The 25,186-nt window shown below is 50.2% G+C and overlaps 2 protein-coding genes across 2 annotated transcripts; one reads left to right on the forward strand and one right to left on the reverse strand.

The window, feature by feature from the left end:
• Positions 1 to 174: 174 nt before the first annotated feature.
• LOC122367573 (adhesion G protein-coupled receptor L2-like) lies at positions 175 to 24,975 on the reverse strand. The gene is made up of 19 exons (XM_043340807.1): positions 23,669 to 24,975; positions 23,248 to 23,388; positions 22,607 to 22,864; positions 15,411 to 15,745; positions 14,615 to 14,740; positions 14,001 to 14,149; positions 13,588 to 13,764; positions 11,394 to 11,624; positions 10,979 to 11,096; positions 10,518 to 10,612; positions 9,983 to 10,228; positions 9,614 to 9,712; positions 9,298 to 9,361; positions 8,692 to 8,901; positions 3,516 to 3,635; positions 3,025 to 3,146; positions 2,405 to 2,550; positions 1,889 to 2,048; positions 175 to 1,506 (listed from the first exon to the last, which is right to left on the reverse strand). The coding sequence occupies exons 1-19, from the start codon at positions 24,621 to 24,623 to the stop codon at positions 1,464 to 1,466; spliced, it is 3,795 nt and encodes a 1,264-aa protein (XP_043196742.1). The 5' UTR covers positions 24,624 to 24,975; the 3' UTR covers positions 175 to 1,463.
• LOC122367600 (macrophage mannose receptor 1-like) lies at positions 16,144 to 18,588 on the forward strand. Its single transcript, XM_043340865.1, has 2 exons — positions 16,144 to 17,475; positions 17,898 to 18,588. Exons 1-2 carry the CDS (start codon positions 16,461 to 16,463, stop codon positions 18,404 to 18,406), a joined length of 1,524 nt encoding a protein of 507 aa, XP_043196800.1. The 5' UTR covers positions 16,144 to 16,460; the 3' UTR covers positions 18,407 to 18,588.
• Positions 24,976 to 25,186: the final 211 nt, after the last annotated feature.

The raw sequence follows: 25,186 nt of genomic DNA on the forward strand, positions 1-25,186 counted from the left end.
TCGTATTAAGAAGTTTCTTTGTGGAATGATTTTCTTCGGAGGGAGACCATAAGGCCAATGTGGCTATTGACTGTTGATTTGTCTTACATTTATCGGCGCTGATCCAGGATTGTGACAACTTCAAACGCTACATACCGCGTCAGCTAGACATAGCTCCGTCCTTACGTCACCACATTTGATTCATTGGGTGATGTATTCCGATTCTTAACCTTAGGTGATAACAGAGAATAGAGTGTAATCTATCGCATTCACAGGTCATCTCAACATCAGCCGGCACGCCCCGAAATGTCGAGGCAGTATGTAACAAAAACACTGATTTGGCAGTAGATGGTACAGCTGCCATCGGGTGGGTTGGGCGTTGTTCCATGTAAGCTGTCCGGAACTACGGACGAGTGTCATGACTCACGTCATCGGACGCGGCGGATCGTCTGTGTTCAACTCTACTTGGGGGTGGATGGAAATTTGATCATTCGACATCCCTATTATTTTTTTCGAACACGAGCTGACCTGCCTCAATTAGAGGCGTTGTTTATCTACGAACAATACTTTAAGCTCTAGTCAATCACTTGTGTAATACGGATATCTTATATTTCAACGTTCTTATTCGCACGCTGAGATCCCGTGGCGCCACATTGACTCGCCATAAAGCTGGACACTCAAGTTTGTAAATACTCAAGGCGGCTCGTACACGGTACGTTGAAGGCTCGCACAAACGACACATTTAACAATACAATCATTTGCTTAGTTATAGTATCATGATGACTAGTCATCCAGTTAACACAATGCTGAACTTCGCAAGCCTTTCCTTCTGGCTCATCATTCAGCAATATTCCTTCGTCCCCTCCGTTTCACTGCGGTCTCCTCGGTTGCGCAGCAGTATCGCGACGGTTCTCTGTCAGCGGCTGGCATCCGTCGCAATACTTCGGTGCTCTGTTCCGGTACACCCCATTCGGGCCTCCCTGAGGCAGTCCATCTGTGTCCAGAACTGGCGGCTCCTGGCACTGGAACACACCTCAGCCGACCCTCCCGACTCGGAGATCGGTCCTCGGAGCGCGGGCTCAGGGCGCTCAGAGACCGGCCCCCTCCGGATGCTACAGGTCCCGATCGTGCCTATTTTCCGTCTCTGTAGTCTATCGAGGCGGAAGCACCAATAGACTGTACACAAACCGAAGCAGTTACCGGGTCTTAGGTTCGTCTTTCACGCTCGGTGGTGATTGAAAACTCGGTGTCTCATGCTCGTGCTCACTCAATGCCACTGGAACAGCTGTAAAGGCGGTAGATGACGCCAGAATAGCTATTTTGGCGGCTATCAAACAGGTCACCGCTGCAGATGTGGGTGTTGGTTCTCCGCTGCGAACAGAGCTGCCCGCTCAGAATGAGGTTGGTATTGGCTGATGTTTTCCGACATGCTCGGGACGGTCGGTCGGAGCTCAGAGCCGGGTCTGACACCACCTGTGACCGGCTCAGTGGGCCTTCCCGTGCCGCAGAGCCGCCACGCTGTGACTCCTGCCGGTCAGACGGAGACGAGTCACGTAAAATGAATGAGCGGGAGGTCACGAAGGAAGTGCTCTTTCCGTCCTTCTACTTCTAGTATATCTATCACAGATGGCATGAAATTCCACAACCTCGAAGGGAAATAGGGCGTGAATACTGAGAGGTTCACGATTTCACTGCCTGCATTTCAGATGTCGGTAAGGGCTACAGCCTACAATGCTTATTTCTGACCCCAGTTATGCATGTAGATCCGCACCGTGTTTTATTCTGATCCAGTCCTACTCGTGGATATTCACGTTGCGGTACCTCAAGTGCTCCTTGAAGATCGATCGAGAGAACTCTGAGGCACATCCAGTCATGTCCCCCCCCCCCATCCGTGGCCTCTTAGCCTTACCTGTAGATCTCCACGCCGTCGTGGTGTGCGGGGTGGTGTGCGCGCGCGCCCTGTGAGCCGCGGCCCGGCACCGGGACGGGCCCGTGGCGCGGCGACCCGGCACCGTCCGTCTCCTCCGAGATGTCCGGCAGCGGCGCCCACGGCTCGTCCGGCTGGAACGCTGGCAGCGCGACGGAGAGGGAGGTCAGGGGGCGGTCTGTCTTGGACTGACGCAGCTGCTGCTAGTGTATTTGGTTCCGGGCTCATTGAACCTTGTGAAGTGCCTACTTCTTATATGGTGCGATTGTAACAGTTGGCTCATATCATTGACAAGATTTGGCCAGACCTTTCCATTTTGGCTTCAGCTTTCCGGGTCATGAAATCGGAGATTGCCGCTAGGGCTCCAAGTTCACGGTATCATATGCTTTGTTGGGACTTCGATTATTATTGAGCAATTTATAAATGATACCAGGAGTTCGGTTCCTGTATTTATTGAAGACGAAAGTTTGAAAGTGGATCTGTCGTACTCATACTGACCCAGATTGACCCTGCCGCGGAGACTGCTGGAGCTGGTCTGTGTGTCGCTCGAGAAGCCCCTGGTCAGTGACGGCAGACCCTTCCTGCTGGCCGACCGAGCCGACACCTTGCAGCTGCCCGAGCCCGACGACGAGCTGCTCCTCTCACTGTGGACACGGCGGAGCGGTCAGACTGACCGTGACAGCATCGAGACAGCGGCGGGGCCGACAGGGAAGTCATGGGTCGTCATAGAAAGATAGCGGTACAGAGATCTCGCTACCAGGCAGTTCGCGGATGCTGTATGGAATTTAGCGATATCGAATACTCCTACAGCAAATCGTGAGATGTGACTGGAGATGATCCAGACCCAATTCGTAGAAGAATTAACTTTGTCCATTTATTGACTGTTGGGCTGACTAAAGATTGCTTCGAACTGACCTCGCCGTGGTCGGTTAAATTTAGGTCAGGTGCAGGAAACTATCGAGTGCTGGATGACTCGAGGTTACTCCTGACTGACCTGGCCGTAGTCAGGTGAGAAACTATCGACTGCTGGATGACTCGAGGTTCCTCCTGACTGACCTGGCCGTGGTCAGGTGAGAAACTATCGACTGCTGGGTGACTCGAGGTTCCTCCTGACTGACCTGGCCGGTGACGAGTCGGGCGACTCGCTGTTGGCCGGTGAGGCCGAGTTGGAAAGCGTCGTGACGCACGTGTCGTGTGACATTCGTGACTGCCGGTACTCCTGCTTCTTTCTCTCGGCAATCTGAAACGACAGAAAACGTCATCGACAGTCTGCGTTGGCTCGACTTCGGAGTTCAGATATTTAGCTCTGCGATACGACCCGGACCACCAAATAGTCCAGCTTTGCCAATCCAAGGTGTGTTGGCGTTTGGCCTAGTGACCGTCGTATCATTCCGCCGCCAAAGTTCGCTCCATACCCTTGTTATTGAACTCAGGCACCGTTTGAATTATTATACTCGGTTCAGTAGTTTCGTAGCTCAAGGGAAGCAATCTGAATTGGCTACCTCTGTACTCTGAACCCATCAGCTGAAAACCCAACTGACCACCATTTGGTGTCTGAACTCGTCTTCATCTGAGGACTGAATTCCCACCATCTGCTGTCTGAACTTACCACCATCTGGCCGTACACGCTGTTCATCATGGTGCTGCGCTTGGCCGTGCTGAACCGGCCCAGCAGAATCTGTCGCGTCTTCTCCCGCAGGACGCAGTGGAAGATGAAGATGAGCAGGCCCTGTCGGCAGGCGGGACAGATACCTATCTTTCAGAGTATGTGTGGGGAAACTGATACTTATGGGACTTTTCTATTGTCTTCCCAGTCGTCGAAATATTGAATCGCAGTAGCTTTGTAACAATGGACAGCGATGGGCAGTCAGTATTACCTGCAGCTTTCCGTTTCCGCTCGGTCTTTTCAGCTTGCCAGCAGGTGCCCACTCAGATCCCTTCACCCACTGTGTTTCACCACTTCTCCTTCCGACACTAGCGGCGCTGCACGCACTCCACGTTCCACACACACCGTTCCGACATGCACTCACACCGGGGCCGCACTGCACACACTGACGGCGCGGTTCTCCGCCGCACGTGAGGCGGCGCGACGTTTGGAGGTCACTCCCCCTGGCCTGTGACGCAATTCAGCCCGGATGGGCGGCCGGCGCGGCGGGGCGGAACTACGCTTCTCTCCGTTTGGCGCCTGGGCCCGGCGGGTCCCGAGTTCCCCTGTACTAGACTGGAGAGATCCGAGACGCCGCGCCGGTCTGCCGCCCGCGGTGTGAACTGACGCAGTGACAGCGGCGTGCAGCTGTCTCGACGCAATCGGCCACGATATCGCTCAGTTCTGGCCCGCCAGCGCAATGTATCTTATCTGAAGTCGTAAAAGCGGAAAGTGAAATGAGGCCACAAATGGCGTTACTCTCGAATTGCAATGTGGCTCCGATTGCACGCGCAGATAGCGAGGTACTTAGGGGGCCGACGGAACTCCGAAAGTATCTATTGTCGTCGGGATAAGAACGGGTGCTTCTGTTGACTGCACTTTGGATACCCGTGGCAGGAGCGCGGGAACTACTTTCCGACTGGGGGGGGGGGGGGGGGCACACCATAATAGAGATTAACCTAGGGTACCCCCAAATCTAGTTTTCTCACCGGTTTTAGGCCACTTATTTTTCACCCCTCGGCTTTTTCAGCAAAAAAGAAAGCATTTGCAAAAAAAGTGTGGTATTCCGTCTCAAAGCTGTGGGGGCACCGCCCCCACGGCCCCAGAGTTGGGGGGGGGGGGCAAGCTGCCCCCACTGCCCCCCCCCCCCCCCGGCTCCCGCGCCTATGACCCGTGGGCTCATAGCCGGCGGCGAACGGTTGAAAGGCTATGGTTGAAAGCTGCAAGTGAATGACTGCGTTTGACTCATATCCTGGATTGAAAGCGAGTATCGGGTATCGATGCCTTTCCTTTTTAGTTGATGGTATTTAAAGGCTCAAGGTTGACACCGTTCATAAGATATCAAAGACATTTTTCTCCTCAGCCGTTTGGATAACGTGGCCATTTATTCTCATTGCTAGAAGCCCTCTTCATATAATTTGCATTCCCTATGGAAGCTACAGTGCCAGTTCATACCTACAAATACGCGGAATGATGTCACACGTTTGACGTTATAGATGACTTAGTTTTTGAGGGATTAGCCCTGACATTGGATCGAGTGAAACGAGACGTCAGTCATGACCAAATCATTGTAACTATCAGTTTATTTACTCCCTTTCCTCGTAGATCGGGATCTGCGGAGTGTTGTGTGCGTTTCCTCCTCGGGGTGGCTAGAGTGGGCATTTCCCTATTTGTAATACATTCGTTGTTTGGCACCCACCAACCAAAAATATGGAATTAAAACTCGCATAGTGACAAAAGCGCTGTAAGACGGTCTAGGGAACTCCACGGATCAGCATTACGTGTTATGGTGATGTCAAAGCTCTAGCATCGACACCATTCTTAGATGGCTTTTCCAGACGAATGAGGTCGGACCTGTCATGTGCTGATATCACCAAGGAAGTAAGCAATCCTCACGGAAAATAGGCTAAAAATGAACTTGAACAATGCATAGGTGCAGCTCCATACACGTATATTCGTGATATTAACATGCAGAATGCATTAATCTATACGTTAAGGTAAGCCTAAGCTCTAACTTATTATCATGTTTAGAGGCTCGGCGGTAAAATGAGATTCGCCTGAGAGGCGAAGTTCAATCCATTGTTGACTGTTGTCGTGGTCACGGCCTCGAGGATTGCAGGGGACCTCTGAGTCAGTCGAAGTTATCGGACATGGCCATTGGCCATGGGTCGGCCAGTGCCCGACTGGCTCGCCCTCGGCCTTGAACGCGACGCCCAACCACCGGCTGGCTGCCGGCCAACATCGCCCAGCTTCCCAGGAGCTTCCTCCTCGGGGGCGGCGCAGCTGCAGCGCCCATCAGTTGCGTTAATTAATTGCTGCTCCCAGATAGGCAAAGTTCTGCCGGTGTAGATGGAACTGGCTCCGAACAGCTTTGGGGGAGTTACAGACACCGGTTACCGAGAGGAGGATGGATCTCCCCCTTCCGGCCTGAGGCCTCCCACACAGACCCCAGCGACCAACTACCTATCGAGAGGGTCGTACTCTTGTCTCAGGGGAGGTAGTCGGTAATCGGGAGGCTCTCTGGGGAGGCAGTGAAGTAGTAAGAGCTAATCATACTGATTTACACTTTCTAGCGTTGAAGTTTGAACTTGCTTAAGTAGAAACGTTGTTGAGACGTTTGTTTTGTGATGAATTCGATTAGACGTTGGTAAAATGTTCAAACGTCTCAACGTTTGATAGCTGTAGGTACTTCTGTCTGGTGAATCGGTCTTGCTCAAAAGCAATACCTACCTTTTACTTAAATTCGTATGAAAAATGGTTGATCAGTAATTAAAAAGAAGCAGAAGATAAAGGAACTGTAATCAAGAGAATATGTGATTAACTCATATCGGTTACATTTTGGCGAGCTGGATAGTTGTGTACAGGGAATAAGGTGTGATGAAAACTTTCAACTGTAAGGCATTGTACCGCGATGTAACACCATGAATACGATGTAAAAGCTAAGCATTACTAAGCATAAAGTAAACACAAACAGCAGCTTATTTACTCCCTGGCCTGACCAATTCACTCAATTCGTGAACCATGCACCCTCGAACAAAGCCGCCGTCCTGCGTCCCCTCGAAACAGTTGGTGCCAGTATCGACCCCCTATCGACCCCACCGACGTTTGTGTACCTGGCGGCGTCAGTGGCAGAATGTCCACGGCGAGCGACTACCCTCGCCACTGCAGGGGTTCCGGCTGACCAGGGTGGTACTTCTGCACCAGTTTCCGAGTCACTGCACAGTGCCAGTACGTTACTGACCGCCAGTGGCGGCGGAAGCGGGGGGGGGGGGGGGGGCAGCGGGGGCACGGCGCCCCCCCCATCTTCCAGGGTGGGGGTGCAAACATATCTTTTTGCCCCCCCAAATTGTTATCGACGAAGTACCACAATACTTCCATACTACGTCATGAACATATGCCAGTTTGGCTGAGTACCTTTTTAAGTTAATAGAGCGAGTAATTTGGAATGGATTGATATTGTTGTCAATGTCGTCGTACATATTTTGATCACATTGGCTAGCATTTTGCAGTGCGAGTGTTACCAACCAAAAAGGTTTGCAATAGCCAATAATTGGCTAACTTTAATGACGTCATTGGTTTAAAGGAAGCAAGTTGTTCAACGCGAACAACAGTCACGGTGACAGCCACAGCGTGCTACACGTATTTGAACTGGACTTGCCGCAGTGGCGCGGGAACCAGAGGGGCGGTTCCCGGGAACCGGCTGGAGGGGCTAGCGGGGGCTGAGCCCCTCCAACTTTTCGGCGGGGGGAGGGCTCGTAATGTAGGTATTTGAGACCCTCCAACCGGAGGAATCGAAATCGGAAATCTACCAACATAATTTCATAGATTTATTACCTTTTCGAAATGTTAACCAGAAACAACCTTCATTATGGAGCGTTCTAACGCAGAAGACTGTGACAACATGTAAGCACATATTCATTCTCTAAATATCATACATTTCCACCAAACGCCCTCCACACATAATGCTCAGAAATCAAGCAGCTATCTACGAGCTACCGGTAACCGGAAGAGTAGGACGGAACGCGAGTGGCCCGGCATGCGGACGTCACAGAAGCGCGTCTGAGCGTGCCACAGGCCTTTCCCCGCGACTCTGCCAGACGCCAGCCGGCATAGACTCGTGAGCCGGGGGGCAGCATGGGGGTAGCCTGCCCCCACAACTCTGGGGCCGTGGGGGGCGCAGGCGTTGCCCCCACAAAGTTTCATAGGGCCAGGAACCGTCGGGGCAGCTTGTCCTCCCTATATTAGCGGCCGTGGGCCTCAAAGAAAAGCTGAATGGAAGACAATACCTATTTAAGTAAAAAAATCCCCCTCTATACCTGATTTGACAGCTCATGTGTGAAAGCTTTAAACGTTTATTCCAAGTTACCAAAAAGGTAGTTCCTTGACTCAGATGAGACGGGATATCTCACTTTTTGCAAATGTTTTCGTTTCGATTTTTCGTTGTAAAGGCCAAGGGGTGAAAAATAAGTGGCCTAAAACCGGTGAGAAAACTAGATTTAGGGGTACCCTAGGTTCCGGGAAGGATCAGGTGTGCCCCCCCATCCCAAAATACCTTCCGCCGCCTCTGGTATACATACCGGTGACTATCGCTACACGGGACCGGGACACGGATACCAACAGTGGCCTCGGCCTGTGCAATACCGCACTCCGACGGAAGGAGACTGACGTGCATTATGGATGCTCAGATAGTTAGTATCGGATGCTCGGATCCCAGAGCATGAGGCGCTATACATATTGCCTTTGAAGACGGGCCAGAAATATCGGAACTCCGCGAGAGACCGCGCATCGAAAAAGAGTGACGTGCCTTATCAATGCGACACAGCATCGGATGCTCGGGTTCCAAATTAGATTCATATTCATTTATCTGTTTCGCCGTCTCCTTTCCAAACAAAAGTAGTCTCTCAAGTCTTGCGGTCTCGTCTTGTCGTCTGAAGCTGATCTCACGCCCATCGTTAGCGGAACACTGTATTGTATTGCATTGTATTGTATTGTATTGTAACGACATATAGAAGCCACTCATGCTGCATCCTTTGTGTATGTGGAGTCGTGGACTGTACATACATGAAGGCATATATTGCAAAAGTATCTTCCGAAACAAGACCCGCCAGGAGCTGACCAAGAACTGATCGTCCTGACTCACCTGCGAGCAGTTGAGAGCAGTGAAGATGTAGTCGAAGACGCTGGACCCGTCCACGTAGATGTATCCGATCGCCCACTGGACGCCGAGCAGGCAGGAGAGGGAGAACCAGCCCTTCAGCCAGCGCTTCAGCTTCTCCTTCTTGGCTCTGAGCTTGTTGACCTTCAGCGAGGCGGCCGACCGGTAGGCCAGGATCAGCACGAACATGTTCATCTGCCGAAGACGGGGACAGAGGCAATGACATCCGCTACGGGTACGATGTTGGTTGCCGTTTCGGCCAGTCGTGAGGAACTCTAGCCCGGGTGGCCTGATATGGGACCGGTGCCGCCACCTACACACTGGTGGCGATACTGACTAGAGCTAATGCTGCCAGCGAGCTCACACGGTGTACGGGCGATTTGTTTATGGATTCTTGGTTATAGGTTACCAGCCGGCAGCCCGTAGACGGAAGACACTACACGTTACTTTGAAAGTCTTTGTCCAAATCGACCGAGCAAAAATATAGAAGCCAAGAATGATTTTTTCCTTCAAAAAAGACATGGATGGAAGGCGAAGAGGGACTTTCGGCGCATCCACTTGAACGTCCGGAAGTATTCAAGCAATACTTACGATCAGCACCACGGCGATCGGACCGTTGTAGAACCAGATGAAGTACGGAACCGTCAGCCAACAGCTGCAACGAATAGACCGGTGGAGTTTGAGCCACATTTGGAATCAAGCGAAGAATTCCCGCGGTGAGCTGAAGCTTATATAATGAATTATACATTTTGAAGGTTTTGTTTTCTGCATCCGTTTCTACTACTATAATACTAAGGTCGTAACGAATCGCATCGCACCAGGTTTAACATTACTGCCTCTCCGTATCGACACAAATGGCGTGAAACTGAGCGCTGACGGTAGCTGACGTAGCTGACGGCCAACTCACAATTCATCCCTGACGTAGGCGTACTGGTCGGCGGCCAGCGCCACGGTGTTGGTAACGATGATGATCAGGGCCGGCAGCAGGTAGCCGTACATGTAGTACCTGTAAGTGGTGAAAGGACGTTCAGAATTAGCTCTAGTCAGTAAAACCGAACCAAAGTATACTTTACCATAGAAGCTCATAAGGGAAAAGCACATCGCTGGACGCCGGTTAGTGATTAAGTTCCCAGCTGCCAATTATTTGAAGAGTGCTGAGCTTGCGTGGCATCTCGGCTAAAAGCTTCTTTTAGTGGTTTGTTTCAACGTTTTTCTATTTCAAAAGATCCACTGCGCTGTGCTGTGATAGATGTCCATGGCGCTCCACCTAACTCACCTGGTCATAGAGTTGCTCCTGGGCTCGAAGACGTGTCGCAGCACCTTGTACAGGTGTATGCCCTCGACCATGGTCCAGGCGAACACGGCCAGGAAGCTGTAGTGGATGGCCATGCCGGCGACGGTGCAGGCCGCCGGCTCCAGGTAGACCAGTCGCCGGTCCATCACGGTGAGCAGCAGCGTCAGGCCGACGGCGTACGTGGCGCACAGGTGGCGAGTGATGGTGGTGCGCGTGCACCGCAGAGACCTGGCGCAGAGTGTCGGAGGGGCGCACATTAGGCCCATGCTCTCGTCTGTGCTCTGGTGACGATTGAAGGGATGTCACACCAGATAACTAGTAGCAAGCAGTCGTTCTGGGTCGCATATAGGGCTTTGGCGATGAGTGAATGCCGCAGCATTGTTCACATTTGCCGACCGGCGCGGATAATCTGCATTATGCATGTATCGGGGTTCATTCATCAAATGTGCAATTCGTTTAACGTTACGTTGATGATGATTACGATGATGATGAGCACGATGATGATGAGTTGTCTTACCTGTTGCACGTGAAGATAATCCAGGTGATAACGAGTCCGATCAGTGACAACGAGCCCAGCACCCAGGTCAGCATGTTCAGAGACTCGGGTGTTCCCTGAGAAGAAGAGAAACGACATTGAGGCGTGTGAAGTTTGAGGCCTGAGACGTCTGAAACTTGTCCAACTGAATTTCGGGATGGACTTGACCTTCCAAGCTCTAAATCTGATCCATTTCGGCTTTGCGTTAGTAAAGCTTCATCCATATTATAAATAACGCCGATAAACGCCAGTCAATCAGCCATCAGGTAACATCAGTACCCACCGGCCTTCGCATTATCACGCATTGTTTGCCCAAACATTTCGATAGCCAAGTTCTGTCCTTAGCATGACCTACCTTGGTCGGCTTTCCAGGATGTGCGAGTACCGGGTGACACGAGCTATGTTGACCAGGCCATCTCACCCGGAACCCACTGCGCACTCACCACGTATTCGTGATAGTCCATGAGAATGGCGAAGCTGGTGAGATGTTCGCAGACGCAGGAGGCGTGGTGCTTGCTGGAGGCGCTCGTCTCGAGTCGACAGCCATCGGTCCTCCATTCACTGCGGGATAAATGGGGTTAACATCTATTTCGATCCTTTGCTGTGTTGATTTTATTACAAACAATCGACACTCGACAGCTCTTGAGTTGCGATATTTGTTATCGCTATCGCTTATTAGGCTAGGACCTTTCAACTCGTGAGTTTTATGAGGTACGTAGTCATTTCAGGATTTTACTAGCCTAACCAGTAGGAGACGGTCTGTCAGGCGGCTCACCGGAGCGTTTCATTCCAGTAGGCGCACACATCCGGTCAGGCGGCTCTCGTAAGTGGGCGCGGAGGGCCCGTCAGGAAGCTCACCTTAGTGTCTCATTCCAGTAGGCACAGACGGCCGTGCCTCTGACGGCTGATGGCTCCTCGCCAGGGTGCAGGTGTCTCCACACCTCTGTCTGTGCCGGCTCCCGCTCTGTCAGGGAGTACTGCAGGTGAAGCTGCGCCCCCATGAGGCCGGGCAGTTGCACCCGGGCGTCCCCGTCGCCGAGCGAGAAACTCAGCACAGGGGAGTTCAGACGCTTCCCGACGTCGTCCATACTGCGGAAACGGGGATCGAAAAACGTGAGGGGCGAGTGCAGGCGGCATGGGAATTTCATGAGCTGAACTCGAAGACGAACAAAGGTACCATTTGTCCACTGCCACTCATTTGTCCACTTTAAAGGTAGTGTGCCAGCTTTCCTGGACCGTATGGAGTTAATGGCCCAGATAAGGAGAACCGGATTTTTAGAACTTATCCATACCTTCAAAACTCATGGAAACGTCTTAAATTCTTCAAATTTTGAGTACCCCAGTGCGAAATTCGTCCCGACGGGTTGTCGGTCGTACCCCAACCACATTTCACACCACTATGAACAATAAATGCACACACTGAAATCGCTATTACCGATATGCTCATCCAATCAAGTTTCGATAAACCCGTTCATCATCAGCTCCTGCGGTTTCGAACACGCCTGTTAGGTGGTGCGGTAGACCACGCCCAAAGCCAGGGCCCCGGTAACGTGAGGTAGCCGAGTCAGGGCAGCGTGCGCTGACCCAAGCCGGAGCCGCGCGTCCTCCCGGTGTCATGTGATAGCCCGGGGCTGCCCGCGGGGATGCGGTAGACCGCGCCCAAAGCTGCGGCCCCGGCTTGGGTCAGCGCACGCTGCCCCGACTCGGCTACCTCACGTTACCGGGGCCCTGGCTTTGGGCGCGGCTTCTGCTCATACTTTGTGGTGCGGTGGTGGTGCGTCGGGCTGCGCGCTCTGACTTCGGCCAAGAAAAATGCGTCAGCTGATCATTGTCATTTCTGCCACTTGCGTGTGATGAAATGGGGTCATAACTTATGAGACGGCTTTTTCATATCAATTATTTTACATAAAATCATATTTCAAACCATAAATAATGTTTGACAGCCAAATAAAAGAAACAATACCAATACGGGCTTACAGTTTAAGGCTCGACATTGTGTTGTCTACGATTAGACAGCTGATAACTCATTCCCGTACGTCGTATGGTCGTAACACTATAATGACCTTTGCTTATTGTCACAAGTGCGCCGCATTCGCGATTGTTGCCGACGCCTGTTTGCAGGTGAGCCCACTACAGTTGTTATACATATCTAAAAACCGATAAACTTTTAGGCGAAAAAGGCACTATTCCAGGCCCATTTTTGATTTTTTTTTTTGCGATATTAGGTAAAAACAGAAGCTTCTTAGTTCTTATCCTAGGAAAAATAAAATGGGAAATCTTTCAAACGTGGCACACTACCTTTAAGGGATCCCGAGATGTGAGACTCGATAGTCACAACAACGTGTCTCTTGTCTGCGGCTGGTGCTTCCAGAAACGCAGTGTTGATACGAGATCGATTGGATGATGTGGGATTTCCGAGAGTTTTGCTGTTACGATTCGAAGTGGTAAACACCGAACACACACGGCGGAGTTCTTGGTAGGCCGCCACAATTCACAGCTATCTGTCGTATCGAGTCGTGAGATCAGCCACAGCACACAGGCACCGCGCCCGCTGCCGTGGATGTTTGGCAGCGTTTTTATGAATTACCCATAAATTTCATTGTCATTCGTAGGAATGATCACATTTCGTGGCGTCATAAATATGTTTCGTCAGGATTAGAATTATCGATAGTGCGATAACAAACATGACAATTAATCGACAATGCTGGATTGTGCAGGACCCCAAGGGAATAACCGACATAGTTTTGTCCACAACGTTTTTGTTTTGAACAGCCTTAGTCATCGGCTCATGGCATGAGGAACAGCGAAAGGTTGGGATAGTCCGATGGCTGTGACCAGATGAAACAGTTGGTGTTTATTAGCAGCTTTTATGCTAAATGTTTAAAGGTACCTTGCCTGTTACAGATACATAAACTGTGAGCAAATCCTTGTCCCAGGTCCAGACTGATAGCGTTCAACCGAGACTTTGAACTTCGTATAGCGGGGTTTAACGTGTTTGTCAGTCCCTTATCGGGTACTGCATTTGTTCTGAGCCGCACTCGAGCAATCTCACCTGTTATTAGCGGGCGAGAGCATGAGCTCCATCAGCCGGGTGTGGTACAGCACGCCCACCTGTGCCAGTCGGTCTGACCTCAGGTCAGCGGCGACCTGTGCGGCGTACCCGACGGGCAGCCAGATCCAGCTGGACGCCGCCGACTCACTCGGGAAACGGAACCCGCCGCTGCTGTTCCTGGAGAGATGGACGGACACGAAATGGGTTAAAGCATTCCATCAGGTCGGGTAATTTATTGAGCACTGCATTGAGGATCATTTCCCCATTTTGTTAGGCTCTTTTTCTACTAGAATGAAGGAGGGACAAGAAAATCCAAATAATTGATTGCAAAAATGATTAACAAAGTCGTGCACTGAAAAACTGAAAACGGCGATGTCGCATGACCGACAAATTCCGTTAGCTCTCGAACTGACCTGTTCACGGAACTGGCTGACAGCGTCAGCGACGCCTGGGATGTCTCGATCACATCGTCATAGCCGGCCACGGCAGTGCTGTTCGCCAACATGAACCCGGCCGCTTCCGTGCTGGCCATCAGCTTCGTGGAGGTCTCCTCCATCTGACTCTGTTTCAGAGGGGACGCGAGATGAACGGTGCTTATCAAAACTACCGAAAAGCCGATCGTGGGCCGACAGTAGCCAACAGTTCAATGGTGCGGAATATGAACGGCAGAGCACTCGTATTGAACAGGTTAACCACGATAAGGCGGAATAAAACCCTATCTGAACAGCCATCGCGCACTGCTGTTTGTTAGAATCGCGATAGAAGCCCCGGTAACAAGTTGGCACATTCGGGCTTCGGCGTATCTCAAGAGTCTCTTGACCGAGAGCAGCGCCCACAACAGTTCGTTTCAAACCTCTTGTCCTTGTTAAAAAAGACATGACAACCTGAATGGCAAAACGAAACTGCTGGAGTGTGTTTGAGATTCGGTAGCAGCCGAATAAGCCGTGGTCACATCCTATCCGACCCAGCGGCCTGGAAGGTCAGGAGAGGTCAGGAGAGGTGAGGTGAGGTCAGGTCAGGTCAGTACCTGTGTCATGTTGTTCCAGGCATCTGTGGCACGGAGCAGGGTGTCCACCAGCTGTACGAAGTCCACGGTGAACTGCCGGTCATTGTCGAGCCTCTCGTCGGGAGGCAGGCCGTAACTCTCGTTCAACTAAAAACGTGCATAGACGCGAGCCATTATTAGTGAAACCTATACCTAAATGCAGCATTCGCACACTTATAGCCAATTCATTACCCCGCGTTCGATGTCTCTCGGACGACGAAGATTCTACGTCGTTCGGCTAATCACGTTCCATAACCGCAGCCGAGTCCCCGCTGACCTTGAACGGGATTGGCCGGACCACGTAGAATCTTCGTCGTCCGAGAGACATCGAATGCGGGGTACATCTGCCGGTACTACCCTAATTTTGTTTTGCTTTTTGCAGAACAAGAGTCCGATAGGCGATAGCGCTGTCATAAATATGTCTTACGAAGGTCGACAAGCGATTATATCAATGCGATCAAACCGCGCAAGGGCGATTTTCAAAGTCAGGCACTCGTGTTCGAAATAAGTACGATTTATTGTCTATTGTGAAAATGAATGCATGAAAGGTTCAGTAGGTATATGCTAAAAGCAAGGAAGCCACTCATGCAACCATCTATCTGCTCACTTGTGACATGAAATCAGTAAACAGCTGCACGTCATGAAGGACACTATCGTTTACCTAATGTTTTTTAGGTTACAATATAAATGCGAGTTGCTTTAGTCATATCAATATGGCTTCAATATGAATAGTGTCGCTGCTTTTTATTATTGATCTGAGCACAAAATGGCATCTTACCTGAGCATCTATGATGGTATCCAGCTGATCAACCGTCTCGATAATGTCTGACTCGGTGATGTTGGACGATGTCGTTCCATTCAAGCTGTCGATGAGGTCATTGATGACGTCGTCTGGTGATGGCGGTCGGGGCTCGGGCGTGGTTGATGTAGCAGTGGATGGCGTGGTGTCCGGAGTTGTTGACGCCAGATCCGTGGTTGTGGGAGAAGATGTCGTCGATGGTCGGGGCTCGGGTGTTGTTGATGTAGCGATGGTTGTGGATGACGTAGTGTCCGCAGTTGTTGACGTCAGATCCGTAGTTGTGGGAGAAGACGTCGTAGTTTCTGGTGTGGTCGCTGAAATCGGTACAAACGTAACAATGTCGACATCCCTACATAGTACATATGCATGTAAAAAGCGGAAGAGGCTGAATATTCCCTCCATATTAAGGAAAATACGAATCAAGCTACACCTAACCCGCTAAACCGCGCATTTGATCCTCAACATAAGATGACCGCTGACCAGCGAGAGCGATGACCGCCGTTGAGGCCATTAGCCTTTGCTTATGCCACACCTATCGTTGAAATAAATGATAGGAAATTTGCGATGAACGGAGCTATTTAATACTATTTCTAATTAAGAGGAGTTTTTCATTTTAACGACATTCGTGGAGAAAGACCATCTAATGATATAAATTTTCTTAATTTTCGTAATCAATCGATTTATTTTGCGACCTTTGAGCCAAATTTTACACAACATAATAATGCTAACACAAGTAGCAGTTCAGCGTACCCATATTATTGCACAATTTGTTTTTTCACAAAAATATGCACAGTCTTAGTAGAAGGGGTAACTAAATGCCTGGCTTAAACTTAGCAAAAGGCGAAACGAATCGGCCACATCAGCCCAATAAATGCCAATAAGCTAGGAAATGAACGAATTCCTCCTGGGAGAAGATCGAATTCAAAATCACGCTTTTTCACCAACGACACTATTTTTCAAGGGATTTTAAAGTCAAACCAAAACTTCCAAGAAATTATGCAGTCCGAGAACAAGCCAAAATAACTATTTATGCAACAAACATTTGCTCGTTTAAATGATGCCTGTTATGCGCTTGCGACTGGAAGACGTATCGCTTATAACGTTCGGTTTGTATTTCTCTCCAGCTTCCTTTCTTTGCAATGGGCGAGACTTACTCTTATGGACATGAGTAAGCACATTGGCATCGCCTTTCACAGTGAATGTCATGAGAAGAAATATTGCAAGAGACAACCAAAAGTCATTCGGCTTCGATATGTTGAAGCGAAATGGCATCTTCATCTTCTCATCATATTGTCGATGGTGGGATTTTGTGTATCCGACTGTCCTGACGGTTGGAAATCTCACAAAGACTTCTGTTTCCGAATGACCGATGACAGAAGTGAAACGTTCAACTTTGCCGAAAGTCTCTGCCGTAAACTTCATCCTTCTGCTCATCTGGCTAGCATTCATAACGAGGAAGAAAATGAGGTGGCTTGGATCGCTACTCGCAATATCACCGCTTGGATTGGATTACAACTGGTTAAAGACAAGTGGCGATGGAGCGATCGCACATATTTCGACTATGTAAACTGGGTAGACGAGAAGGTGCCGGTAAGCAACACTACCGGATGCGTGCAGTTGACAATGTCAAAGAAGTGGCAAAATGGTATATCGTGCAAGAAAGATAAGAAGGCGGAAGAGGGCGCCGGTATCCAGGAGAAAATCACCAGTAAAATTCAAGTAAAGCAAAAAAGACCAAAACGCAGCGGATATTCTAGCATCCATCAAAACATACGAAAAAGAAGAGCTGCAAAGAAAAAGGGAAAAAAGAAAGAAGGTGGTAAGGGCAAAGGACAGCCGGCACTGTGCAAAGTGCCTCATATGGAGACATGTGGTGGTCCTGATTGGATCCGAGCCGGTGAATTTTGCTACAACTTCTCCACACCCGGCCAGGTCAAGACGTGGAACGACGCGGGCTCCTATTGTCTTCAAATGGACGCCCGGTTCGTAGCCATCTTCAACGCTCGGCAAAACGACGTCCTTCGTCGGCTTGCTCGGCTTGCAGGTAAGTGTTTGTGGGACGTGATTAACTGTCAGTTTGGCTGTCAGAATCGATTACTTGGTGGGTTTATTGTGGAGCATAAGGTTCTTATTCACTCACTTATAAAAGTTTGATGAAGTAAGCTGCGTACATGACATCCTGCAAGATAATATTGATACTCACACATATTTCTGTCTGTTGCCTTTGATGCGATATTAAAGGCAACAGACAGAAATAAATATGCGAAATTAGAGCTGTTGCGTGCCGCTCGCTGTAAATCGTAACAAAAGTAAAACTTCGGTCCATCAAAGCTCATACAGAATCGTTTATAAACGATTCTGACATTCGACACAGGGGCGCAATTGGTGTTTCGTCCGACCAAAATTATAAATCAACCAACATAAAACTCTCCATTTGTCACTCTAACGCTCATCATCCATCAACAGGCAGTACCATTTGGCTCGGTCTTATTCATACCGACGACGGCTTCCACCGCTGGGCTGACGGCGCAATTATGAGCTACGAAAATTTCGGGAAACACGACAAGTACGACCCGAACCACAAGTGCGTCTACCTAGAGGACGAGACGGGAACGTGGCTACACGAGCAGTGCGAGAAAGAGCTCGACTTTGTCTGTATGCGTCCCAAGCTGCAGCTGTACGACTCCCGCACAGCCAACAACAGCCGGCCGCGCGCGACCGTCGAGATCTGGCGCAGGATCGAAGAGGCGCTGGTGCCCGCGCGAGGGCCGCCGCGACCCTCAACGACCACGACCACGACCGCGAAGCCGACGCCGGAGCTGCGCTCAGAAATGCGCGAGGAGGTTATTGAGGCTTCCGAGAAAATCACCGCCGGTGTGATGACGGACACGGGGAAGAAGCACGGAGCGCGCAGCCGGCGGGCGGCCGGCCGGCTCAAACGACTGGCAAAGAAGGTCCTCGGTCATGTGACCTGACCCGACCCCGCTGGGCAGGCTGCGGGCCCAGTGGATAATTGTTTGACATGTTGCGAAACATTGCTAAGATCAGGTTGACCCGCACGTTACTCGTCTTGCACAATTAAGATGATGAAGCGATTTGCCACCTGCGAAAAGTGTGCATGTGATGCTTGTTTGAATTATACGCGATTTTTGGTGCACCTAAGGTTTCTCCTGGACAAATGCAACATACAGTAGATACTGGCGCAGCTGATGTTTGTTACAATTAGAAAGGAAGATTTCTCTCGACAGCAATCTCTTGAACTACCGAACTACCCTCGTATGACGCAGTTGGCGATTGAAGAGTTAAAACTGCGCCCATGACACCAAATTTATGCATTTCAGTTCACGCGACGTCATAAAAGGTTCATTAGAGTTTTCTGCAGTCGCATAGACAAAATTAGAGTACCCAACGACCTAATCTGACCGGACCTGACCTGACAGACTACACACCTATGCCTAACCCGAGCCCCACTGGGGTCTGCGTATAACACGCCCTACTGGGGGGGCTCTTCATAGCCCCCCCATCCTAACTCTGAAATTACTGGGCCGATCGTCAAAATTCAAACGGCATCTGATAGCCCCGGATAACTGTCCAGCGAAACCTAATTTCATTGACCTCAAGGTCACCGATGACGTCACAGGTCAGGTCAAAGTAAAAATTATTAGCATTTTGGCTTGTTCACATTTTGGGCTCTGGCCGCCGTCTTACTAGTCAGGTCAGCCTCATTTTTTGTTTACACACTCGGGAACAGATGCTTTAGATACCCTGAGGGTACCAAATTTGTACTTTAATTTTCAGGTCAGGGTCAGGTCATCACAGACCACGGAAATATTATATAATGCTCGGTCACGTGACACATGTTTTATGGTCCATATAGGCCATCGATTTCAAATTTGATGTCGTTTGTGTCATTCGAGGTTATTTTGAGTTGAATTTAGCTTAGGTCAGGTCACTTTCAGGTCAAAAAAGGTCAAATTTTGAAGTTATTTTTTCAACAAAAAAAGGTGTCTAATGGATGCGGTTTGAGCTCAGGAACACGATAGTGCTATTTATATTGGTGTGTGATGTCGAATAGGTACTGAAAAAAATTGATTTGAAAAATTTATAATTGCGAATTTTTTGCAATAATGCGTATAACATGGCCATTTTTGAAGATATTTAGCTAAAACTTGCGAGAGTAAGTCATAACCATGTGTACTATCACATATATTCCGTTTTTTTTTCGAAAAATCAAAAAGTTTTTGAAAAAGATTAAAATATAAATTTTGAATTTTATTACATATAATTTTCAAAATTTTCAAAATTTTGAAAATCCGAGATAGCCGTTTGATAGCGTAGTCTATTCTGAGTCCTTTTATGCAAAGAAATTGGATCTAACTTAACCCTATTAGTGGCAGGCTCCTGGCTACCCCATATTAGTGGCAGGGGGGGGGGGGGCTGTTTACGACCCCCCCTTGATATCTCGAGATCTAACGGGCCGATTTTCAAAATTCAAACGGCATTCGATTTGGCTCAACGAGATCTACATTTCTAAAAAAATAAAATTAAAAAATGTCAATAGGGGGGTAGAGGGGGGTAAAAACGGGCACATTACAGATACATTTTAGACTGTTTATCACGGCCAGGTTTCTGAACCAATCTTAACGCAACTTTTGCCGATCGATAGAGAATGAACCAGGAATTCACATGGATCCTAAAAATATGCATTTTCAAAAATCATAGGCGGATACAGATCATTGAGATTGGGGGTACACAAAAAGTATAGTAAATAAGGTTTTCGTTGGTACTGTTTCTAAAAAGGGTGGCAATGGTCTTGTTATGTTACAATTTTCTTATGAGAGAACGACTAAAATTGTATTGGTCATGCATAGGCGGTGTCAGGGCACCTATGTTGGGAGGTAAAAAATGACCCCCCTTTTTGGACGCCTGGATCCGCCTATTATAGCAAAAACGTGTCAAAAGAGGATGCACAATAACTTTGTATATGTTATCACATGATACATTTCATTCACTGTTCGTAAAACTGGTGCAGCATCGTGATCTTCGCCCAAATGACTCGCTTCACGAATAGGACCCCCCAATTCCCAGTGGTCTGGAGCCGCCCCTGGTAAAGTTATGAACTTGAAATTTTCAGGGAATGTGCCAAATTTAGTTTTAGGAAAAGTCAGAAAATTTCAGCATCGTAGCTTCAGCGGTTTCGGAGATATTCCCGAAAAACCTGAGGGGTGGATAAAAACAACCCCCCCTGCCACTAATAGGGTTAAAAACTAGCTCTTGGGAGCGATTGCCGCGGTTCAATGTTTTGCGTCGAAATCGGCCGAACATGACGTCACTCTTAAGTCATTTCCGGCCGACCCATGGTAGCTACGAAGTTCATATTTTGACACGAGGTGTCAAATTGATGCAGCTGAAGGTACTGAAAGTTTGGCGTCGATACGTCAAGCGGTTTGGAAGTTATTGCCGAAAAGCGGGAGGGGGCTATCAATAGCCCCCCTCCCCCCATTGGGGCGCGGGCTAATAATCACTTGTATATGTATGGGGAGAATAAATTTTATCTTAGCACAAAAAGAAACAAGCGAGCGAAACCCCACTTCTAAAAATGTAGAAAGCCTTGGTTTCTATGGGGTGCTGGTCATTGATCTGAACTAAAGATGGCCCATTCTGTCTAAAAATGTCCAAATCTCGGGCAACTTGGCTTTCAGAGACCCCTGCCGAACATGACGTCGGCATGTTGGAGACTGATGATGGAGGCTTTGAGTTTGACAAACTAAGACCCAAAATTCTTTTGCCATGGCAGTGGCAGATTATTGATGCCAGCTTTAGAATGTTTATGTCGAATATCCGTCCAATGTCCGGCATTTTCGTTGATTTCCCGTCCAAAAATGTTCAAGTCCCTTATTTACCCAAATATGTATGTCCGAAAATTATGCAGTAATCAACACTCAAAAATGTCATTTAAATTGCTTATAAAGTAGGTAATTTTACCAGCCAAAAAGTGTTCAATTATGTTGAGAGCTTACCTAAGCTTTCCATTCGCCAATCAATGCCATGCAAGATTAATTTAGACAAATGCTGAACTGTAGCAAGCCATCGTTTAATGTTGTCCAGTTTGCTACCTTTGTCCAACCAATTCTGAATAGAACATTGGACGAAATCGGAACTCCGAATGTCCAGGTTCCAATTGGCACCACTTTAACAGATAAAGTGAAGTTGGGAGAGTTTTTATCGAACGGAAATGATAGACGCTCTTTTAATTAAAGGGAGGCGACTTCTGTGAACTGAACGGTTTGCAGCGTGCAGATATTGATACTCTGCAACTACTCTGCAACTTTTATACTTGTTATGCTGATTTTTCAAATGAGGACATGCTTAGAAATTATAATTGTTCTGCCTACTTGTTTATGAATTGAACAACATCGGTGCTGGCGAGATTATCGTTTTCTGGCACGTAAAGGCAGTATGTTCAAATTGCCCAACGGTAGGGTAATTTGAACACACCGTGACTTGGTAGAGAAGTGAGGCTATGCTGTTCAAGGTATTCTCGGGTCGTCCAAAAATGAGACTTGCATGGTGAAAGCAAGTGACATTTGCACTACTGAAACAGTTTTTGTTCATCCAGGGTTGAGCTGGAATTTGATACGACGAAGAGGACGTAAAAATATGTTCAACTTACCCCACCCTACCCACCGAACATATGTTCAACCCAAATTTCACCGAAACCACCAATGCCCATGTAGCACTTTTCCATAAGGGGCAACAGCCCATGAGTGCTCGACAAACTATGATTGCTGGAAGCTAAGTGAGGTCATATCAGAGTGTCATTACGAGCCATGATAGGTGGCGACTGGCGAGTACCCAGCGACCTGTGCATAGATTGCCGATGCTGTGCCATAACTACTTGCTTGGCAACGCGATGCGAGCGCGACAGATCTCACCAGAACTGGTGCCAAAACGTGCAAAGAAGAAGAAAAAACTTTCCTACTAATTGTCTCCCCAACAAACCTACTTGGTTTGTTGGTGGTGACCGAACTGCCGAAACTCAGAGACGTTTCGCTTCGCATTGCATGATTTTCATTAATTATAATTCAAAATTTTTATAATAGCTGAATACCCCACCAAATAAATCAAGAACGTGGCAAGCCGGACGGATAGCGGAGCATTTAGTTTGCACTCACATGAGGTGGTGGTTGCGGTGGGCAGCTCGCAGATGACGGCCACCGTGCTGGGCAGGCTGTCCGGTGGGTAGTAGCGCATCGTGGTGGTGTCGGGGCTGGCGCCCTGGATGTTCTCCCAGACGAGCACGTCGCCGGCTGTGGGCGTGCCGCTGGTGGCACCGGCCAGCCAGCCGGCGGCCGGGTCACCGGGCCAGTCGGCCCACTGCACCGTGGAGCCGTCCGCTTGCACCGTGCCGCTGGTCACCACGTCATCCGTGTCTGAAAGGCGCGCGCACACAGACGGGGCACAGACGTATTACACGGCATATAGAGGTGCCTGACGGCACACAGACGTCATACACTATCGACGGCATGCAGACGACATTACCTGTCAAAATGCACACAAATGTGAGGCGGCGCAGAGATGACTGGTAAGCGGGATCATCTGCCGCACTCGCAGCGATGCACGCTATTTATTACTGCGCTTACGAGTAAATAACTACGTGATATTTATTCATTTCACTGTCGTAGGTACGTGTTAGCCATTCCATTTAGTTTATCATTCGTTCGTGCATCTCTTATCAATTTTGGTCATGCCACTCCTTCAATCCATTCAATTCACTGGCATTTCATTCATTGCATTTTCTCCAGTCGCTATTTACCTTGAAGGAAGCCCATGTCAACTAGCAGGATCTGAAACACGGAATCGCGCTCCTCCTTGGTCTCAACTGCCCAGGGCCGCCAGCCGCCGTTGGATAGTCGCGAGCACGCGTCGACCGCCTCCTGGTAGGTGCGAGGGTCGTCTGCCCGGGGGGCGAATCAGATCAGTGGAGTGTGATGATTTATCAGTCCAAAGTAGGCAGTAACTCGTAAAAATACACCTAATACTATATGCTAAATATTGTTGCATTATAACTTCATTTGGCGATTATTTATCTGTCGTTTCATTTGATATACAGCAAAGTGTGTCAAAAATACGTTTTGCCAGTCGCTCGTTCATTATAGCAGCCCGTCCTGAGAGTCGTGTCCATTGTATTGCGGCCTCCCGGTCAGCCGGTGCCTGCCGGGTGGGCCGGTGCGTACCTGGTCGGGTCATGTCGCCGGTGACGGCCTCGGGTCGGTAGCAGCTGCCGCCGCCCACCTGGACGCCGCCGTCCGGACACGCCGAGTCCGTGAAGCCGCTCACCGACGACGAGAGGCCCGTCGAGCGGCGCGTCGTCACCGGCGTCGGCGTCGAGCCGGGGATGTCGTCCAGCAGGCGGTAGACGCTGAGCGCCGTGGCGCCGTCGGGCGTCTTGCCACCACACGTGGTGTCGTGAAGAACCTCGCCGGGGCGCTTGCACTGCTCCACGCACATGGCGGGGTCGAGCGACTTGCCAAAGAGGTCTTGGTCGCTGCAGTGGCACTCGTAAAGCACGGAGTTGCCCTGGGACGGGCCCAGCGCCATGAACCCGCCGCCGAAGTTGACGCTGCACGTGTGCACGCACATGTCCACCTGTTTGGCCGGCTCGTTGCTGCTGCCGGTGGAGAGGGCACACCGGTCGAACTGGAGATACACCGAGCCGACCTGGAAGCGCTCCGACACGGGGCTGGCCGGGGACGGCGGCCGCTCGGAGAGGAGTGCGGCGCCCTCCGCCGCCGGCTCAGTGACGGAGTACACGTGCAGGAGCTGCAGGCCGTCCGGCGCGGTGCCGGAACAGTTGGCCGTCAGCTCGGCGGCGCTGACCGGCTGGTTCACACAGAAACACCAGCGCTGGCCGCTGACGGCCAGCAGCGACTCCTGCTGCTGGCAGACGGCGGCGCAGTCGACCCCGTCTGCTGGCGTGCTGAACGCCGCCCCCTGCAGCAGCTGGTCCTCCGCGGCCGTCCGACAGCCCAGCAGCCGAGGTGCGGTAGCGGAGGACGCCCCTGCGCCGGAGCTGCTCATCAGCAGGACCACCAGCAGCAGTGCTGGGCCCAGCAGACCCCTCTGCAGGGGCGGGGGCCAATCGGCCGGCCGTCGAGGACCCGCCGATCGGTGCATCCTCCGCGGCAGCATGCGCCGGTCGGGTCACACGTTCACAGCTACCGCTCCTGGTCAGCGCCTCTCGAACGGCAGACCAGTGCCGCGCCCTCGACGGGGCGGTGCTTCCGGCAGCTGGCCGCTCACTGATGTCGGCCGGGCTTCTGGCGGTGTCGATCATAGCCCTATCTTATCCGAACCGCCAGAGCCGCCAATGACAGCCTTATCGCGTCGGCAGCCAACACTGAGCTGATGTCAGCCGACAAATGTGACGCACACAAAGACGCAGTATACACACACTGGCCACCAATAACGGCCCGAGTGACGTCACTAGAATCACAACGGACCGGCCGACAGCACGATACCGGCGGTCGAACAACAGCGGGTGCACCACCTCGCACTGGTCCTGGAACATCTGCTTGTCGTTGACACTTTCGCTATCCCTCGCGGGTCGCGTGCCCGGGGGGCCGTTTTTGCCCTCCCTTGGTGGATATACTTATGCCAAAGGTACCTTTTCTTACTTTCTTTCAGTACTTTTAACCCTCGCATGTGTAGGGGGGGTCGGATGGACCCCCCCATGGTTTTCGCGAATAACTCGC

The sequence above is a fragment of the Amphibalanus amphitrite genome, unplaced genomic scaffold (assembly GCF_019059575.1).
Source record: "Amphibalanus amphitrite isolate SeventyFive unplaced genomic scaffold, NRLGWU_Aamphi_draft 000031F_arrow, whole genome shotgun sequence".
Classification (NCBI taxonomy): Eukaryota; Metazoa; Arthropoda; class Thecostraca; order Balanomorpha; family Balanidae; genus Amphibalanus; species Amphibalanus amphitrite.

Excerpts from the sequence above, each read along its gene's own strand:
- LOC122367600 (XM_043340865.1), top strand. The coding sequence starts at position 16,461 with ATGCAACAAACATTTGCTCGTTTAAATGATGCCTGTTATGCGCTTGCG. Across the intron at positions 17,476-17,897 it reads TCGGCTTGCTCGGCTTGCAG|GCAGTACCATTTGGCTCGGT; the intron begins GTAAGTGTTTGT and ends ATCCATCAACAG.
- LOC122367573 (XM_043340807.1), bottom strand. The coding sequence starts at position 24,623 with ATGCTGCCGCGGAGGATGCACCGATCGGCGGGTCCTCGACGGCCGGCC. Across the intron at positions 22,865-23,247 it reads TGACATGGGCTTCCTTCAAG|ACACGGATGACGTGGTGACC; the intron begins GTAAATAGCGAC and ends CGCGCCTTTCAG. Across the intron at positions 2,551-3,024 it reads CCCGACTCGTCACCGGCCAG|TGAGAGGAGCAGCTCGTCGT; the intron begins GTCAGTCAGGAG and ends CCGTGTCCACAG.